Source organism: Triticum urartu, chromosome 7A, assembly GCF_056163025.1.
Source record: "Triticum urartu cultivar PI428250 chromosome 7A, HENAU_Tu73, whole genome shotgun sequence".
Classification (NCBI taxonomy): Eukaryota; Viridiplantae; Streptophyta; class Magnoliopsida; order Poales; family Poaceae; genus Triticum; species Triticum urartu.
Genome location: NC_141879.1, coordinates 672,017,186 through 672,033,423, shown reverse-complemented (window position 1 = coordinate 672,033,423; position 16,238 = coordinate 672,017,186). Strand labels below are relative to the sequence as shown.

General features: G+C 43.6%; 1 protein-coding gene across 1 annotated transcript; it reads left to right on the top strand.

Annotated features, from left to right (window-relative positions):
• The first annotated feature begins 10,951 nt into the window (after positions 1-10,951).
• LOC125523494 (uncharacterized) lies at positions 10,952-11,657 on the top strand. The gene has a single exon (XM_048688526.2). The coding sequence runs from the start codon at positions 11,062-11,064 to the stop codon at positions 11,377-11,379; it is 318 nt and encodes a 105-aa protein (XP_048544483.2). The 5' UTR covers positions 10,952-11,061; the 3' UTR covers positions 11,380-11,657.
• The last annotated feature ends 4,581 nt before the right edge of the window (positions 11,658-16,238 follow it).

The following is a 16,238-nucleotide window of genomic DNA, read 5'->3' as shown; positions in this document are numbered from 1 at the left end:
GGCCACCGAGATGCAGATGTAGCCGCAGCGCCTCCGAGCTGCAGCGAGAGTCGCTCTGCCAAGCTGCAGTGTGAGCTGCCATGAAGATAGAGCCGTGCTTTCTCTCCAGTATGAGTACAATGGGGAGAGGGGAACGAATCCAATGAACTGGTCGATGGAACCAAGACCAACAGTCAACCACGTGGTGATATCTATGCTATATGTGCGTCAAGCGTGTGTATAAGTGTCCAGAATGTGTGGTTCTATGTCATAGTGGCATAATTGTAATTTTATCTTGGTGCTAATTTGTAGCACTTGTATGATCTGTACTATTTTATCTGATTTATTCCAACTACTATTCTTAGAATATAAGAGTATCTACAGCCACAAGTATCAAAATCTGGCCTCAGAAGCCTGCGGACGCGTTGCTCAGATACCTCATTTGCAAATCATCAAATTTATACAATTACATACAACTAAACTACTCTAAATTTTCGCTGGCGACAGTCCTTATTGTTCCAGTCGTGTCCATGTCTAGCAGCCGGTTGTGCCCCTTGGAAAAGTGTGGTCGCTGAGGAGGAAGTGTAGGACATGGGACACACGGGGGCTCGAGGCGCCAACGTCTCCATGCCCTACTCTTCCTCGTTAGAGCCCGGAGCCTGCACGTAGTCGGTAGACGTGAGATCGACGATGGATGGACACGCCCACCATGACGCGGTTGCGGCGCCAGGGATGTGACTGTTGTTGGAAATTAATTCTGTCTATAGCAAGGATAAGATATTAAGCTTGAAATTAGTCATTTAGGGTTTACACTATTGTTTGCATTCCACGTTCTTTTTAATAGCTTCCTCCTGGTACTATTATGCGCCAATAACTAATAAAAAATATTGTCCAAAATTATGTGGTGTACAAAATCTCAAAAGCACTTTGGAATTGATAAAAGTAAAATTTTGTTTGTTATGAGCAGCAAGGATCTTGATATGGTGCTTAAAATCACTAACCCCTTCATTGTTCACATACATTTGTTGTTCCTTTACTGATTTACTTTTCTCGGCATTTTGTGTGTGTGTGTCTGTTTTTATGACCAGCTTGACCATTGCTCAGGAGGGAGTCGTTCAACTCAAAAAAAGCAAAGAATTTGAGACTGCTTTATCTTTCTTCAATAGTTCACATTCAACAACCAACTTTAGCCAAGAACAAACCATCATCAAGAAAGTGTAACCTGGGATAGGTGTGCAGAAATCCTTGAGAAAAAAGATAATCACAGTGAAATGGTACTTTCCAGGAATTTATTGTGGTCCTTCAATATTTCAGTAGGGAACTCGAAAGGTTTGTGGAGAGAGGAAGTTGATTTTCTTCTTATTGCACTTTGTTTTCTTCCATTTGTTTGTGTCTCTTGAAAGTTAATGTCGTTGCAGTGTCTTTTTTTTTATATTTTCATTTTGTTGGGAGAAAGATGATGCTCTTTCTTGGGAAATTACTTATTAGATAGAACAATAGTCACCTTACAAAGTTCTTCCCCAAATGTTTTTGTGTGTGCAACTATGATCATTTTTCTATTCATTTATTGTACAGTTTTATTCTGCAGAAGCGGCTAAAAGTTAATTATGAGGACGGTGAAAGAATATTGTTGTTTGCTCTATCAAGAATATTAGCTCGAATAACTCCAAATGTATGCCAACTGACAAGGCTCTTATGTGTTTATTTTATATGTTTCATTTTGTATCTACATATTTCAATGCACACTCTTTCAATACTTGGCTTGGGTTCGGCCTTTGCGCCATGGGCGCAACGGGTCATCTAGTAGCCTCAAATGCTAAGCAAGTGGTCAGAGATATAAATCAAGGGAATCATGGGAAACGTGGTGCAATCATCAGTGAGATTAAAGCACGGTCTACCTCTTTTTTATGTACATTTGTTTATGAGGGTCGAAAGAGTAATGTAGAAGCTCATAGTTTAGCCAGATTTGCTCTTAATCTAGCTTCTGGGCGTCATGTGTGGTTGGCCAACCACATGGTGCAAACATTATCCCACTCTATGTGGTTTTTGATCAATAAAGATTAGGCCTTACCCCTAGAAAAAGCAGCAAATAGGAAATACCTTGTCTAAAAAAAGCAAATAGGAAATACCAATTTAATCTCTCCCCTAACAATTTAATCCTCTATGAAACATTGATAATTTAATTTTATATAGAAGGAGCTGCCGGCTTAAAACAGTGAATGGAATGGAGGACTACTGTGCGACAGGTGTAATGCTCTACAATAGTTATTCAATGTATAAATAGTCTGATTATCTTAGATGATAAAACATGGGGATGTAGCTCAAATGGTAGATCGCTTATGTATGCTAATAAGAAGCAGGGGGGTCGATACCTCCCATGTCCAATTCAACCTGTTTTTCTTTTTATGCAAATAATTACCAGGAAAAAAAGCAAGGGCTTGAATCTGGAAATTACTCGTCCCACAATACACATATAGACCTAACATTTTGCCCATACAGGAGGTTGAATTCGTGCCTATCAAATTTTGGGAGTTTCATCATTGATTTATTTTTTTACATTCATAAGTTTCATCTTCTTTTTATGCAAATAATTACCAGGAAAAAAAGCAAGGGCTTGAATCTGGAAATTACTCGTCCCACAATACACATATAGACCTAACATTTTGCCCATACAGGAGGTTGAATTCGTGCCTATCAAATTTTGGGAGTTTCATCATTGATTTATTTTTTTACATTCATAAGTTTCATCATCGATAATTTAATTGGGAGCTCCTTTTTGACGCATCCTGCAGGAGCTCTAAATAGCGAGCCCTAAGGTAGCTGGTTGTATCCAGTGTTTCCTCGGGTTTTCATTTTTTTTTTGTTTTACAAGATTTCAGTCGATTTTTATATTTAGTTTTCCAGAAGTAGATGAATATATATTTATTTTTTAAGAACAAACATTTTCTAAAAAAATGTGGTTTTATTTTGACAAAATGAACAATTTATAACACCTTTTTTGAAGTTTTATTTTTTTGGAAAAACTTTCAATCTATTCATCTTTAATCATGATAGTACAACGAATAATAGAAATAATAAAAATTACATCCATATCCGTAGATCACCTAGCGACGACTACAAGCAATGAAGCGAGCCGAAGGCGCGCCACCGTCATCGCTCCTCCGTCGCCGGAGCTTGGCAAAACTTGTTGTAATAGACAGTCGGGAAGTTGTCGTGCTAACTAATGAAACTATTTTGGTAAAATTCAATTCTCTCAATTCCTCGGCAATCGCGCCAAAAACTCGAGTTCCTTTTGGATTGCCTTTTTGATCAATTATAACCGCAACATTGTCATCATAGCGGATTATTATACCGTCTTCGCATTTGAACTCTTTACATGTACGTACAATTACAGCTCGAATTACTTCGGATCTTTCTAGAGGCATTTGGGGCAATGCGTCTTTGATTACAGCAACAATAACATCACCAATACGAGCATATCGCTGATTACCGCCCCATAGGACTAGCGCACCAAAACAGCAACCGCCGCCATTGAAGAGTAGCGTATATCGGAAGGATCCAACCTGAAGACACACGAATGTAGACGAACCACGACAAGATCCGAGCAAATCCAGCAAGGACGGATTCACTGGAGACACACCTCCACACGCCCACCTACGATGCTAGACGCACCATCGGGACGGGGACTAGGCGGGGAGAACCTTATTCTATCTTCAGGGAGCCGCCGTCGTCTCGTCTTCCCGAGCAGGGCACAAAACCTAACCAAACTCGTAGGAACATCTAAACCTTTGTGAAGTTTTTCATAATCATTAACACTTTTAAGAAACCACTACGATTTTTAAACCTGTGAACATTTTGTAAGTTTTTAGGAACTAATTTTAAAATTGTGGACACTTTTTAAACCCGATACAAATCGGTAGAGAAAAAAAGAAGAATGAAAAAACGGGGTGAGATAATTGTAAACCATTTCATAAAATGGGTAGTGTTAAGATGGTAAGGTAATTGTAAACATGTTCTCATCACTCGATCATGGTGGCAAAGGTTCAATCGGCTTCACCTATGAATTTGCTCTATTCCATGTATACAAGGCCCAAGCCTCATGTCCACGCCCAGTATAGCAACGTGGGCGAAGGATATTTTTTGGGCGCTTGCTAGCGTACAAAAATCAAAAGGCTTTTCATCAGTCTGAAAAACCAGGAACAATTTACGTAACAACCATCGCCGCAACAGAAAGCAATTTTTACGGTAAATTCAAACCAAAGTTATGAGTGTGACCCATTACGACTAACATTACACATTTATGTTTTTGTTTCTCGAGCCTTGGATTAAATCAAAATATGAAATATGACGTTGAGTCTAGTCCCACACCGATCGCGGGAGGGGGCAGGGCACGAATTGTAAGGATGGGGTGGCCTTTCCTAACAAACCACCGGACGCCACATCCTTTGTATGGGCCGACCCATTTTGATTTTTTTCCCCATTGGTTTGGGAGGGTTTCAAAACCTTCCATGAATAGGGTTTTTTTCCTAGCTTTCCTAGTTTTTCTTTCTTCCTTTTTCCATTTCCTTTTTTCTTTTATGTTTTCCCTTTTTTCATTTTTCATTTTCCCTTTTCCCTTTTCTTTTTTCATGTTTGTTTTTATTTTATGAAAGCCTAGGTCTAACCCGAGTTGGGTATACCTGGTAATGGCGATGTTTTACATCGTTACCTTGTTGAAGTCATTGTTCGGAATGCTCACACTGATTCTTCAGGGTGAAAGTTTAGATTCTAGCATTGGGTGGCTGGATCCGATGACGGCGACACTTGAGTGTCACTCCCTTCCTGAAGGTGTCGCTGTTGAAAAACCTCATCGTCCACGTGGTGTCATGAGATGGTCGGTGTAGATATGGTCATTGTTATAGTCGTACTAGGGAAAGGTCCTCTCGCTACTTTAGCAGCTTGGCCAATTACACGGAATTCACGATTATTCTATTTCCTGATGCTCGCAATGTATAGTGGTCAAATAGGATTATTTTCTTCGCTCTTTTTTGAAAAGTAAAAAGGGGTGGAGTAAACCTGTTTTTATTTTCTTCGAAACTAGCGCCCTCTTCCTCCGCGTGATCAATATACTTTTAATGTCGAATCGGGATTCACTAAGACAGAAATAAAACATTGGGTCGAACTCTTCTTTGGTGTTAAGGTGGTAGCTGTGAATATTGCCGATCACGGATCTGATCGTTTTGGGGCATTTCTTTTTCTTTTTCCTCGCCTACGCATAATTTTGGTCTTATATGACTTTGCTATTTGCCGGCATATTTTTGTGTGCGTACATTGGTGTTGGCTATGTGCATCCTACACATTTTGGTTGTATCATCTTGATGCTCCATTTTGAGTCAATAAAGTCCACCCTTGATCGAAAAAAGCATTTATCTTTTATTTTATTTTACTTTTTGTTATTTCTTCTTTTTTCCTTTTGCAAACATCTTTTCAAATTTCTGAATATTTATTAAATCATAAAAAGTTTTAGATCATGAAAAGAATTGTAATCATGAGAATTTTTCAAATTCACAAACATGTTTCCAATCAATGGACATTTTTAACAAATTATCCAACATTTTTTGAAATTGTAAACATATTTTGAAACTCGTGAACACTACTGAATCAGGAAACAGTTTTTTGAATCAACGGATATTTTTTAAAAATTTGGAACAATTTCGAAATTCACGAGCAATGTTTTGTTTGACGAGCATTTTTTGGAATGCAGGAACATTTTTCGAGTTCATTGACATTTTTCAGTCAGCAGACATTTTTTAATTGATGATGTTTTTGAATTTAGGAACAATTTCTTTTGGAATTCACAAACATTTTTGAATTCACAATTTTTTTTCAAAATCACGAACCTTTTTTGATTTCCTCAACATTTTTTCAAAATCATGATCTTTTTTGCATATGTGAATAATTTACAAAATCATGAATATACTTTCGATCCACGAACGTTTTATGATTTCCCTACCATTTTTCAAAATCATGATCATGTTTGGAAATCACGAACATGTAATGATTTCTCAGGCTTTTTATTAATTCACAAATTTTCTGAAATTTGGAACTTATTTGAAATCCCAAGATATTTTATTAATTTAAAGAAGAAGAGAAAACAAAATGAAAAAACAAGGGGGCGCCCTGCCCCACACATGGGCCGGCTTAAAAACGCGTGCGAGGTGAGCGGGAGCTCCGCATTTCCCACATATTCAACGCTCGTTAGCAAACCCAGAACCGCGTAACATATTGTGTCATAGTAGACAAACTATCTGTATATGTGTTGTTGTATTCTCCTGAATTTTCAACAACATTATTTGAGCCATTTTATGGTTTGGGGCATCGAAAGCACCTAATACTTCTGTCAACGTAGACACGCTTGTATATATATTAATAATAAAGGCGAGTTTTAGATCTTGATTATAGTACTACAATTAACAAGATCTTGATTATAGTACTACAATTAACAAGATCTTGATTATAGTACTACAATTAGCAGTATGATTATTTGCACATCAGTCATCAAGGCACTCACAATGCATCCTCTCTTAGCACATTATCTTAGAAGATACAAAAACTTAAGAGACGACTAGTCCAATGCATTGTTTCATAGGGGTTGTATCTAAATTTAATGATTCGGCACTCATGCATACATGTGATTAGGATCACGTTTTTTTTGTTGCCTATGTGGTCACGTGTAAGGATTGTATGTTACTCACACCCCCCCTCCCCCACCTCTCTTCATTAACTACTATGCCACATCAGCAAAGTACTTATCAAACCGGGCAAAAAACCTAACAAGGCATACAGAGAATTGATTGCAGGAAATTAACCAAAATTAACGGGGTTAATCGAGGGAAAGAAACCTGGACAACGGTCTAGGTCTTGTGGCAAAACACGGAGCATGTGTGCCACCGTGCCAGAACCAACGGGTCAGACGACCTTGACGTGGAAATGATGTGGTACGGAGAGGGCATTTGTTTTTTTTTGGAGGGGGGGGGGGGGGGGGATTTTGAGATTCCTGAATGTGAGGAGGGGAAATATGTTTCCTCTATTTTCCCGTCTACGTAGGGTCCTAGAAAGATAGGGAGCGACGAGTGAGATGGTTAAGAGGACAGAGGTATCCCAGCGCATCAAGGTTCAAATCCGGGCACTTGCATCTTCCTGAATTTATTCTAGAATTTCCGGCGATGCGCGTTTAGTGAAAGGAGACGTTCGCGTCGACTACGAGGCGCGTGTGGTGACTTCGACAATGTCAATATGATATGTCGGCTCAGTATTTCGAAAGTACTCATAAGGATAGAATGTGCTTATGTGTTTTTAGGGATGAATATATGTGTGTATATGAGCGCGTGCATATGTACTGTGTTCTAAGAAAGGAAAAGGGGTGAGAGGAGGAGATCGCAAACTGAAAACCGTGGGTGTGCACTTGTGTGGCACGCACGCTGCACCCAGAGATGCGGCTGAGAATGCTGAGTAGGGTCATGCATTCTATGTCGTCAGCCATGAGCAACGGATGTGCGTGCGTGCGTGCGTGCATGTGACGGGGCTCTCAGAGAAAACCATGTGTGCTCCCACTGTTTGCACATGGCTGATCTGACGAGACTGAGAATATACAGGATCGAGATCGATGCGTGCGGCCGCATGGACCCGACGTGTATATTCCTTGGCGGCTCGAGATATGCTGCCAGGGAGTGCCATTGGCATGTCGTGCTGACCATTGACCGGTCAACTTTGTATGACGAGGAAGGGACGTGGATGTGGATCTGCTTCTTCTTGGAAAACCGTGGGTGTGCACTTGTGTGGCACGCGCGCTGCACGCTCTCAGTTTCATCGGCCTGCAGCTGCATACGAAACCACCATCGTGCCAGCCTAAACAGTGACTTGCATACCTGAAAACTTCCTGCCTCTTCAATAGTCAACAACTTTTTTGTGTTCTGCACATTTGGTTTTCCTAGATACTCTACTCCAAACATTTGCATTATGACATGGGCAAACTGATATAGTCTTCAGGCATGTGCTCCCTCCCATCCGGACCATCTCGCCGCCGACGGCATGGGCGGTAGTATCAAGTGCAAGCATCCTCAAAGCAGTCGTGCATTTCTACTTAGCAGAGAAAGAAAGTTGGTTGCAACAATCGCTAGTGAGCTTGAAGTAGTGACTGTGTGCCTCCACTCCCTCGACAATGCGCAAAAAAAAATCATTTGCACATACAAAAACGAAGACCAAACCCTATCCGATTAATAACTCTTCTTCCTTTGATTGAGCCCTTGAAGTTGAGAATATGCTCCACCTGCCGGTCCATTTCCTCTTGCATGCTCATGAACATGATCATATCCACTTCTTTGTCTGAATCCGATGAATCAAAGAACCCATTTTTAATCATTTTATCAAGCTCCGTTGGTCCATACGCCTTGTGCGATGAAGCATCGGAATCCATTGTTTTCCCAACACATAAATCACAAAAAACCTGGGCGGACAATGTGTTGAACACATCAAGGGCAAGGTGCAACCCGCAAGTTGTCGGACGTACCGTTGTGGCGTCCGGTCCAGCGACGATGTCCACGGCGGCGAGCATGGATGGGGCGACTACGGTGTCCGTGCTGAGTCTCAGAACGACAGTGGAGCAAGGGAGGCAGCGGAGCTACGGGACGTCCGGTGTGGAAGGGGGAATAAGAGAGGAGAGAGCAAATAGAATCAATAGTTCGGGGTGGATTTGGTGCAATATGTGGTGGGGTCGGGCTGTCGGGACCGATGTGGCAGACACATCTTAGTCTCCCCATATCACCCTATATTTGGGTTCGATATGAGAGGTGCCGGTCAGCCCAGACGTTTGAGGCGCCCGTCTGGGTCACATCTTTTTGACCGGTCACTGACCAGGTCGTTTGTCCGGGTGTTTGAGGGGGGTTTGATGCGTCCGGCTGTAGATGCTCTTAGCTAGTTGGCCTTTGTGTTGTGTTGTAACTATGTACGGGGTGTTTTGTGTTTACCCTGTCTTTGCCCGTAGGGACGTATGGTATTTGGGTTTAATATTCCTTATACATTGGATCAAGGTTTTCGATCTAGTCTTCCTCATAAAACGGATCATGGTTCTCAAGCTGGTTTCCCTCATAAACGGCTTATCTTTGAATAGAGATCATATTCAAGTGACATGTTTATTTTTTCCTGATCTCTAGTTTGCTTATATATTTGGGGTCCTGGTAAGGAGATATTTTAAACAAGACAAATCATAAATATATTTTCATAAATATTTAAATACGAAATTAGGAACTTGGTGAAACTATAAAGACTATAAAAACGATACAAATACAAAATTGTACACGGCGTTACATGGTGTATCATAATACTCTGGAGTGTGTTAATCATCACTAGTTTTATTGTAGTTCATTGTGTACGATAATAGAGTATTATATTGTAAAATGTGTGTAAATGTGCATCAAATAGTCATAGTCAACATTGTCTTATTATGTTTCAAAAGCAGCCATGTCGTTTCAAAGTGATGACCGTGTTCCAACGGCTATCATAATGTTTCATTCCGTGTCTATGCAGTTCAAACTTAAAACTACAAGGTTGTATAAACACTAGCTATTGACTTCTTATCAAGTTTTATTGGGGCTTTTTACGCAAAAAAAGATTATTGGGTTTTATCGTGTTCTGTAGTGCATTATAGTGTTTTTCAATAAAACAAACTGGCATGAAACAAGTTTCATAGACTATATCATAGAGTGTGACCCTCTTTCCTAAGGTTTCATCATGTTTCAAAACTCAAAATTCAAAACTTATGAAAAATATATTCAAGAGTGACCTTGTTTAGAATTTCTTGCCGACAAGAACATGGAAGTTAAAATGGGCTTTCAGTTCCTAAAAAAGAACTGATTTCAAACTTTGAAAATGAAATCACATGAAAAAAAAAACATGGAAGCTGCGTGCGCAGAAAATGGTCAGCGTGCATGGGAAATAAATTGCAGAGAAATGAGGATACAAATCTCTCCAACTAGATGAACGACTACCAAATAATGCAGGAGATATCCGGTGTGTATGTATGCATTTCTCACCCGCTGAAGTGTCCTGCTAACCTAGTGGCAGCCTTTGCTTGATCGAGCAGCATCAGTCTCGATCGTGATCTCTCTGTCCGAGTAAACTTGGGGTATTGCAGCTGCAAAGGACAGGGCACATGGCCACCCTTTCCTCGGACGCGAGCGCGCATGCAGAGAGGCCCCGCGGGACACGGCCGGCGTGGCTCCGGCGGGCGCTCGCTCGCACGCACCGCCCCATTGCCAGTTGCCAACCGCCGTCTCCACCTCGGTACGAGCAAAAGGTCGAAGAGCTGTTCTATTTTCTCGGTCTTCGGAGTCTGTCAAGTCCCATGCATCGGCAATGTGCATGCACATGCATGCTTCCGCGCGCCGTCCCTACGTACGCCTAGTTTATTCATGGGTAGTAAAATGTAAACCCTTCTTGTTAGGAAATGCTTAATCGATGCTTTGCTGGAGGGCCGGCAAGCTTGCTGCAGTGCTGCTCGCACACAGCATCCCTTGATTCCTGGAGCTTAGCTTACTATCAAGCTAGCCGCTCCCTAATCATCATAGTGTTAGCTACACTAACGAACTAGGTTCATCACTTAATTCTCTTTTGCAACCGAAAAAGCAACTCACACTCGAGACTTGCTCACTAGGTTGAGTAGATGCAAAGAGGGGGCTCGTGGCTCATCCTTGTAGTTCAAGCCACTTTAATTAGTTTATCATCCTAATAAGATAATAAACCAAGACAGAACCATACCTACTCTACACTGGCTCCAGCAGGAGTGTACTTTTCTATACGCTCTCGTACGTCCGGGCACATGGCCACATGGGATGCGAGACGGGAAACCGCTCACCACCCCGCCCCGTCTCCTGCAACCCCGCCCCACTCCACTCACTGCCGGATCAGCTCGACAACTCCTATAAATCGGCGCCACCAACACCACGGAATCTCCCACCTACGCCGCTGCACACTCCAACAGTCCAACCAACCACCAAGATACATACATTCTCCCGGAATCAACCGGAGCAGGAGGCGTCGATCGAGATGGGAGATCAGCGAAATGCCTCGTCGTCGTCGTCGTGCCGCGGCCGGCGGGGCCCGGCCGGGTTCGGGCTGGCGCTGGCCCGGCTGGTGCGGAGGATGCGGAGGCGGAGCAAGATGCTGCTGTGCAGTGCGGCTCCCACGGGCGCGTCCTCCCGGTGCCGCCAGTACGACCCGCTCAGCTACGCGCGCAACTTCGACTGCGACGGCTTCGGCACCGCGCTGTACGACGACGTCTCCGGCGCCGGCCACCTCTGCCACCACTACAGCTTCGCCTCGCGCTTCGTGCTCGCCTCCTCCGACGCCCGCCAGCCGCTCTAGGAGTCTAGGACGGCAGGCCGGCCGGTGAGCGAGCTGGTCGCAAGTAGCACTAGCGTAGCCAGAGCTGCTCTGTTTTTTGTTTCGTTCTTTGTCCCCCGGCTTCAGCTAGCGGAGTAGCTAGTAGATGGTATGCGTGTTCATATGTGGGGTCAATTTCCAGGCCGGCCTCCTTGTCTCCTAAAATTTGTGACCACTTGGAGAGCTGCAGGCAAATTAGCCAAGTGGATGAAATGTTTTCAACATATAAAAGCTAACATTTCTTGAATTTCTCGGCCTTCTATTTCCGTCTCTAATGTTCCTGATAGTACAAACCATCTCTTCATACGCCCTTTGTCAGAAAGAAAAGAAAATTCGTCTCTTCATATGCTCTGAAATTATGCATCGACGGAGGCATCTCTGGGCACCGGGAGGTGAGTCCAGGCTGGCATTGTATCAAGTGATCCAGAGTGGTTGGAGGAGTACAGTAATTGCTGCTGCTGAGGATGCGGTTTAGGCCAACTCCAACGCACGACTCGAAACGGACGTCCGTTTTGTTTGGATTCTTTCCGTTTGAGCGGCAATGGGGTAGCCCATGTCCGTTTGGGGCCGTTGCCGTGTCGGTGCATCCAACGCGCGGCGGCACCTCAAATTATGTCTGGGATGAACATGTTATAAAAAAAACCGCAAACTCAAATAAAATGCTGGAAAAAAATTAAATAATACGCAAACACAATTAAACATTATAGTCTTCACGGCCTCCACAGTTAGAACATAGTTTACATTAAAACTAAAACAAAAGACAAGCGCCGCCCGTCGTCGCCGTGCACGTCGATGCCATGCCCGTCGCCGTTGTCGTCGTCGTCGCTGCCAGTGAGGTCGATGTAGGGCGGCGGCATCCAGAGGTGGGACGGTGGTGCCTGGAAGGTGGGAGGCGCCTGCACCACCTCCCCCCTGTGGCGACGGTTCGCGCTCCGGTGACTGCGGCAGCATGGGGCACCACCCGCCCCCCACGGCGTCGGCCATGTCCGTGGCCGTGCACAACCAGCTCCATCGCTGGCCCACCAGGTCCGAGTGGAACGCGGCGACGGGCTGCTCCTCCAGCACCTCCTCCTTGACACCCGTCATCTCCAGCCTCGGTACGGCCACGTCGCCGGCCGCAGAGAGCGCCAACATGGTGTCCAGGCCCTCCCATAGGCGCTCATCGTGCGTGTTCATGGAGTCTTTCATGACATGTTGAAGGAGCCAGGCCTCCTCCTCTGTCATGCGAGGAGGTGGTGGTGGCGACAGAGAGGGCGAAGGCGTCGGCATGATGTCGCGCACCCATGTACGCCCGTGCACCTGGGAAGGGCTCGGAGCACGAGCTCAGCGCTCTGTATGTGGCCGCCGAGGGCCAGATGAGGTACCAGCAAAGTAGAACGCGCGTCGCATGTCGTGTTCATCCCGAAACCAGGTGTCCCACAGTGCGGAGTCGATGGTGTACCTGGGGTCGTAGTACAGGTCGTCAGGCAGGAGGCGACGACGGCGGTTGATCTCCTCGCGGCAGGCACGGCCGCTCATCGGGATCGGCACCCGATCCGGAGACAGATGCCAGTTATTGGGCAGGTGTACGTCGCTCCAGGAGCGGCATCCTAGTTTCCCAATAACGTCGGCAAACAACCGGGTCGATGAGTGCCGGTCGCGCTCGTCGGCGGCCGTAGGGGGCGATGGCGAATGCGGGCGGCGAGGGGGCGCTCCGTGGGGGTGGTGCGGGCTCAGATCTGGCGGAGCGGCGGCGGCGGCCGGAGCACGAACCAGCCTCGTGATCGTGCGCCCCCTTGCGGCCGGTGCTCCACCGCGCCATTGCTGCCGGTGGCCGGTGAGCTCGAGGAAGGGGACGGGAGAAGTAGGGTTTGCGGTCGGGTTTCGAGGAGGCAGCAGGACTGGAGTGTGAGCATGGACTGTGACCGGTCCACGACTTCCCATTTAAGAAGGATGGCGACCGCTCGCTTGGGCGGATGACAGATGGGGCCGACCGCGCATGCGCAGTTAATTTGGACGGTGGGAGGTAGGTGACCTCCTGCCATGTAGCCCCGATACGGACGAGAGGCGTGTCTGTTCGCTGTCTGCCTAAACCCAAACCAAATACATGTTTTTGCTTGAAATGAGTCGGACTGGACACAAATAAAAAAAATGAGTTAAGACGGTCGCATACTAAGGCGTGAGGTTTGTCCGTTTTATCTCAAACACACGAGACGGACGTTACAAGTCATGCGCTGGAGTTGGGCCTTAGGCAGTGTGACTACTCTGGCTAGTCATCACCGCGATTGTTCGAATGGGAGTAGGACGCGCCGTGTCCCACGGGTGGTGCCGATCAGCGGCGGTCTTCGTTATTTCACCGATCTGGCAATGATTCGACCAACAAACGATGGGCCGGGAAATAAACACGAGTGCAGGTTTCATGGCTGTAAAAATTAGAGGAGTAATGCAACCTGGGTTTTATAAATAGATGGATTTTACAAACATGTGAATTTTGATTGGAGATTAAGGGGAGGAAAGGCCCTACCTCATGAAAATCAGGGAAAAAATGGTTAGTTAGAAGGAAAGAATTTTAGTCAGCGTGTAATTGCGTGTAATTTTTTATATGTTTAACCTTATTGAAATTGGAGGAGACCGTTGTGAGAACGATATCTCACTTAAATCTAGAATAACTCCTGTCTCACCTCAAGCTTTTCGTGTGGCGTACAGTACTGCGCCGGTCCATTTGTAAAGTTGCTCACGTTCGCTCGCTCGCTGTTTGGTGTGTTTGCTGCTACGGTTTTCCTCTTTATTTTTTTATTTTTTTCCATTTCATTTGTTTTTATCGGTTTTTCTTTTTTTGTTTTCAATGATTTTTGTTTTCGTTTTTTCATATTTTTCTTTGTTTCTTTATTGAGTTTTTTATTTTTGTTTCTTCGGTTTTCTTTGTTACTTTCTTGATTTCTTTTATTTTTCTTGGTTTTTATTGTTTTCATTCTTTTGCGATGTTTTCTTTGATTTTCTCTTCTATATTCTTTTGGTTTTCTTTTTTTGGTTTCTTTCTCAGTTGTTACTGGTTTTCTTAAAAAATATATTTTTGACGGTTTTGATTGGGGGTTTCTTTTCTTTTTTATAGAACAAGAAAATTTTATGTACACATTTAACATTATTAAAATGCACCACCCAAAAATCATTGTTAAAATGCATGAAATGTTTGTCATACACATCAGAAACATATTTTTTGTACACCTTGTAGGATTTCTAAATACGTGATTAACTTATTTTTTAAAATATGTATTTTTGATATGTGCTTTCTTTTTCATACACATTATATATTTTTGCCATACATATCAAACATTTTCTTATATCCCTTTAACATTTTTCAAATCCCTAATTACCGTGGTTTGTTTTCGTACACCTTGTACATTGTTTTCATAAAAATGTACATTGTTTCATGCATGTTTAATATTTTTTGAATACATGATTAGAAATTTTATTAAATATATGCTGTCAACTTTTTTTTCATACACATTTTACATTTTCATTATAGATCGATTTTTTTACAAATTTAACATTTTTCAAATACATGATTAACAAAGTTTCAAATATGTGTGTTAAAGATTTTTTTAATATGTATTAAACATTTTAAGTGTCTATTTTTTTGGAATGTTATCGATTTTTCGACAATGCGTTAACATTTTTCAAATTCACGAGTGTAAAGGAAATTTAGTAAATTTAAATTTTGGAATGCTTGTATTTATAATTTTTTTGAGAAATATAAAAAAGGAAAAAAATCAACAAACAAAAATTGAAAGAAATGGCTGACTCACTACTGGGTCGGCCCACTATATGTGTCCTTGACGCAACACTGCCTTCCACCTTGCACTAAGCGAGGCATAGGCAGACTAGGGAATATGGCCGGAGCTATAATGTATCGATGTGTTTGGTTGGTTGCATGCGCAAACAGGCTCACTAGATGTAGAAAAAGCCTCTTTGTTTGCATACACGAGGGCCTGGCCCGCATGCATACGAACTTTGAAGCAGCCCAGAGCGTGGCTCACTAAAAACACCCAAATCGGTTGTTTCGGTGAGCTATGTTGAGTAGAGCGCAAAAGGGGGGACGTCATGCTCAGCGGTGCAGGGGGGATTCGACAAAGAGATGCCGGGAGACCAAAATTTGTCTGCACTGGATGGTGCGAAATGTCTTGCCCCTCACCCATGTTACCCGCTCAACTCCAGCGGTAGGACAAATCCAACGTCATTTCTGGGCACCGATGGCGGTTGCGGCCGCTTAGGCGTCGACAAGTTAAATCTCTGGTAGCATGACTTGTTTGTCTCCTTCATCTTCGTCTTTGTCTCATCCGTCTTGTCTCCGACATGGGCGGATCATCGAGTCCATCAACGGTAAGCACCATAGAACCACCCTCCACTGTTAGGTCGTTAAAAATATGGTATAGGGTCGATTTCGCCATTACATACTTACGGCAACATCGGTTCCACTAGGACGAATGAATTAAGTTGGTTGTTCAGGCAACAACACTCGTGGATGTGATTCGGGCCTGAGTCATATTGGTCCTCAAGAGATCGGTTCGTCATGGTGATAAGCATGTGATCCATTATGGTCCATTGTTAGTCCGTGATAGGGAGAGGATGACGAATATTGACCACATCTACAACATCAACTACGTAGGGGCTGTTAACATGCTTCAAATGCGAAGAGCACGTTTTGCAAAGTGGAGACTTTTAGGCACAAGGGATTTCTATATGATAGCATCTACACCGCTGTGAAAGAGTAAGTAGCAATGTTTCTTCATGTTATGGGTCATAATGAAAGGCTCAGAGTTAATCACAGCACATCCAAAAGATCTAGTGAGACAATTTTTAGA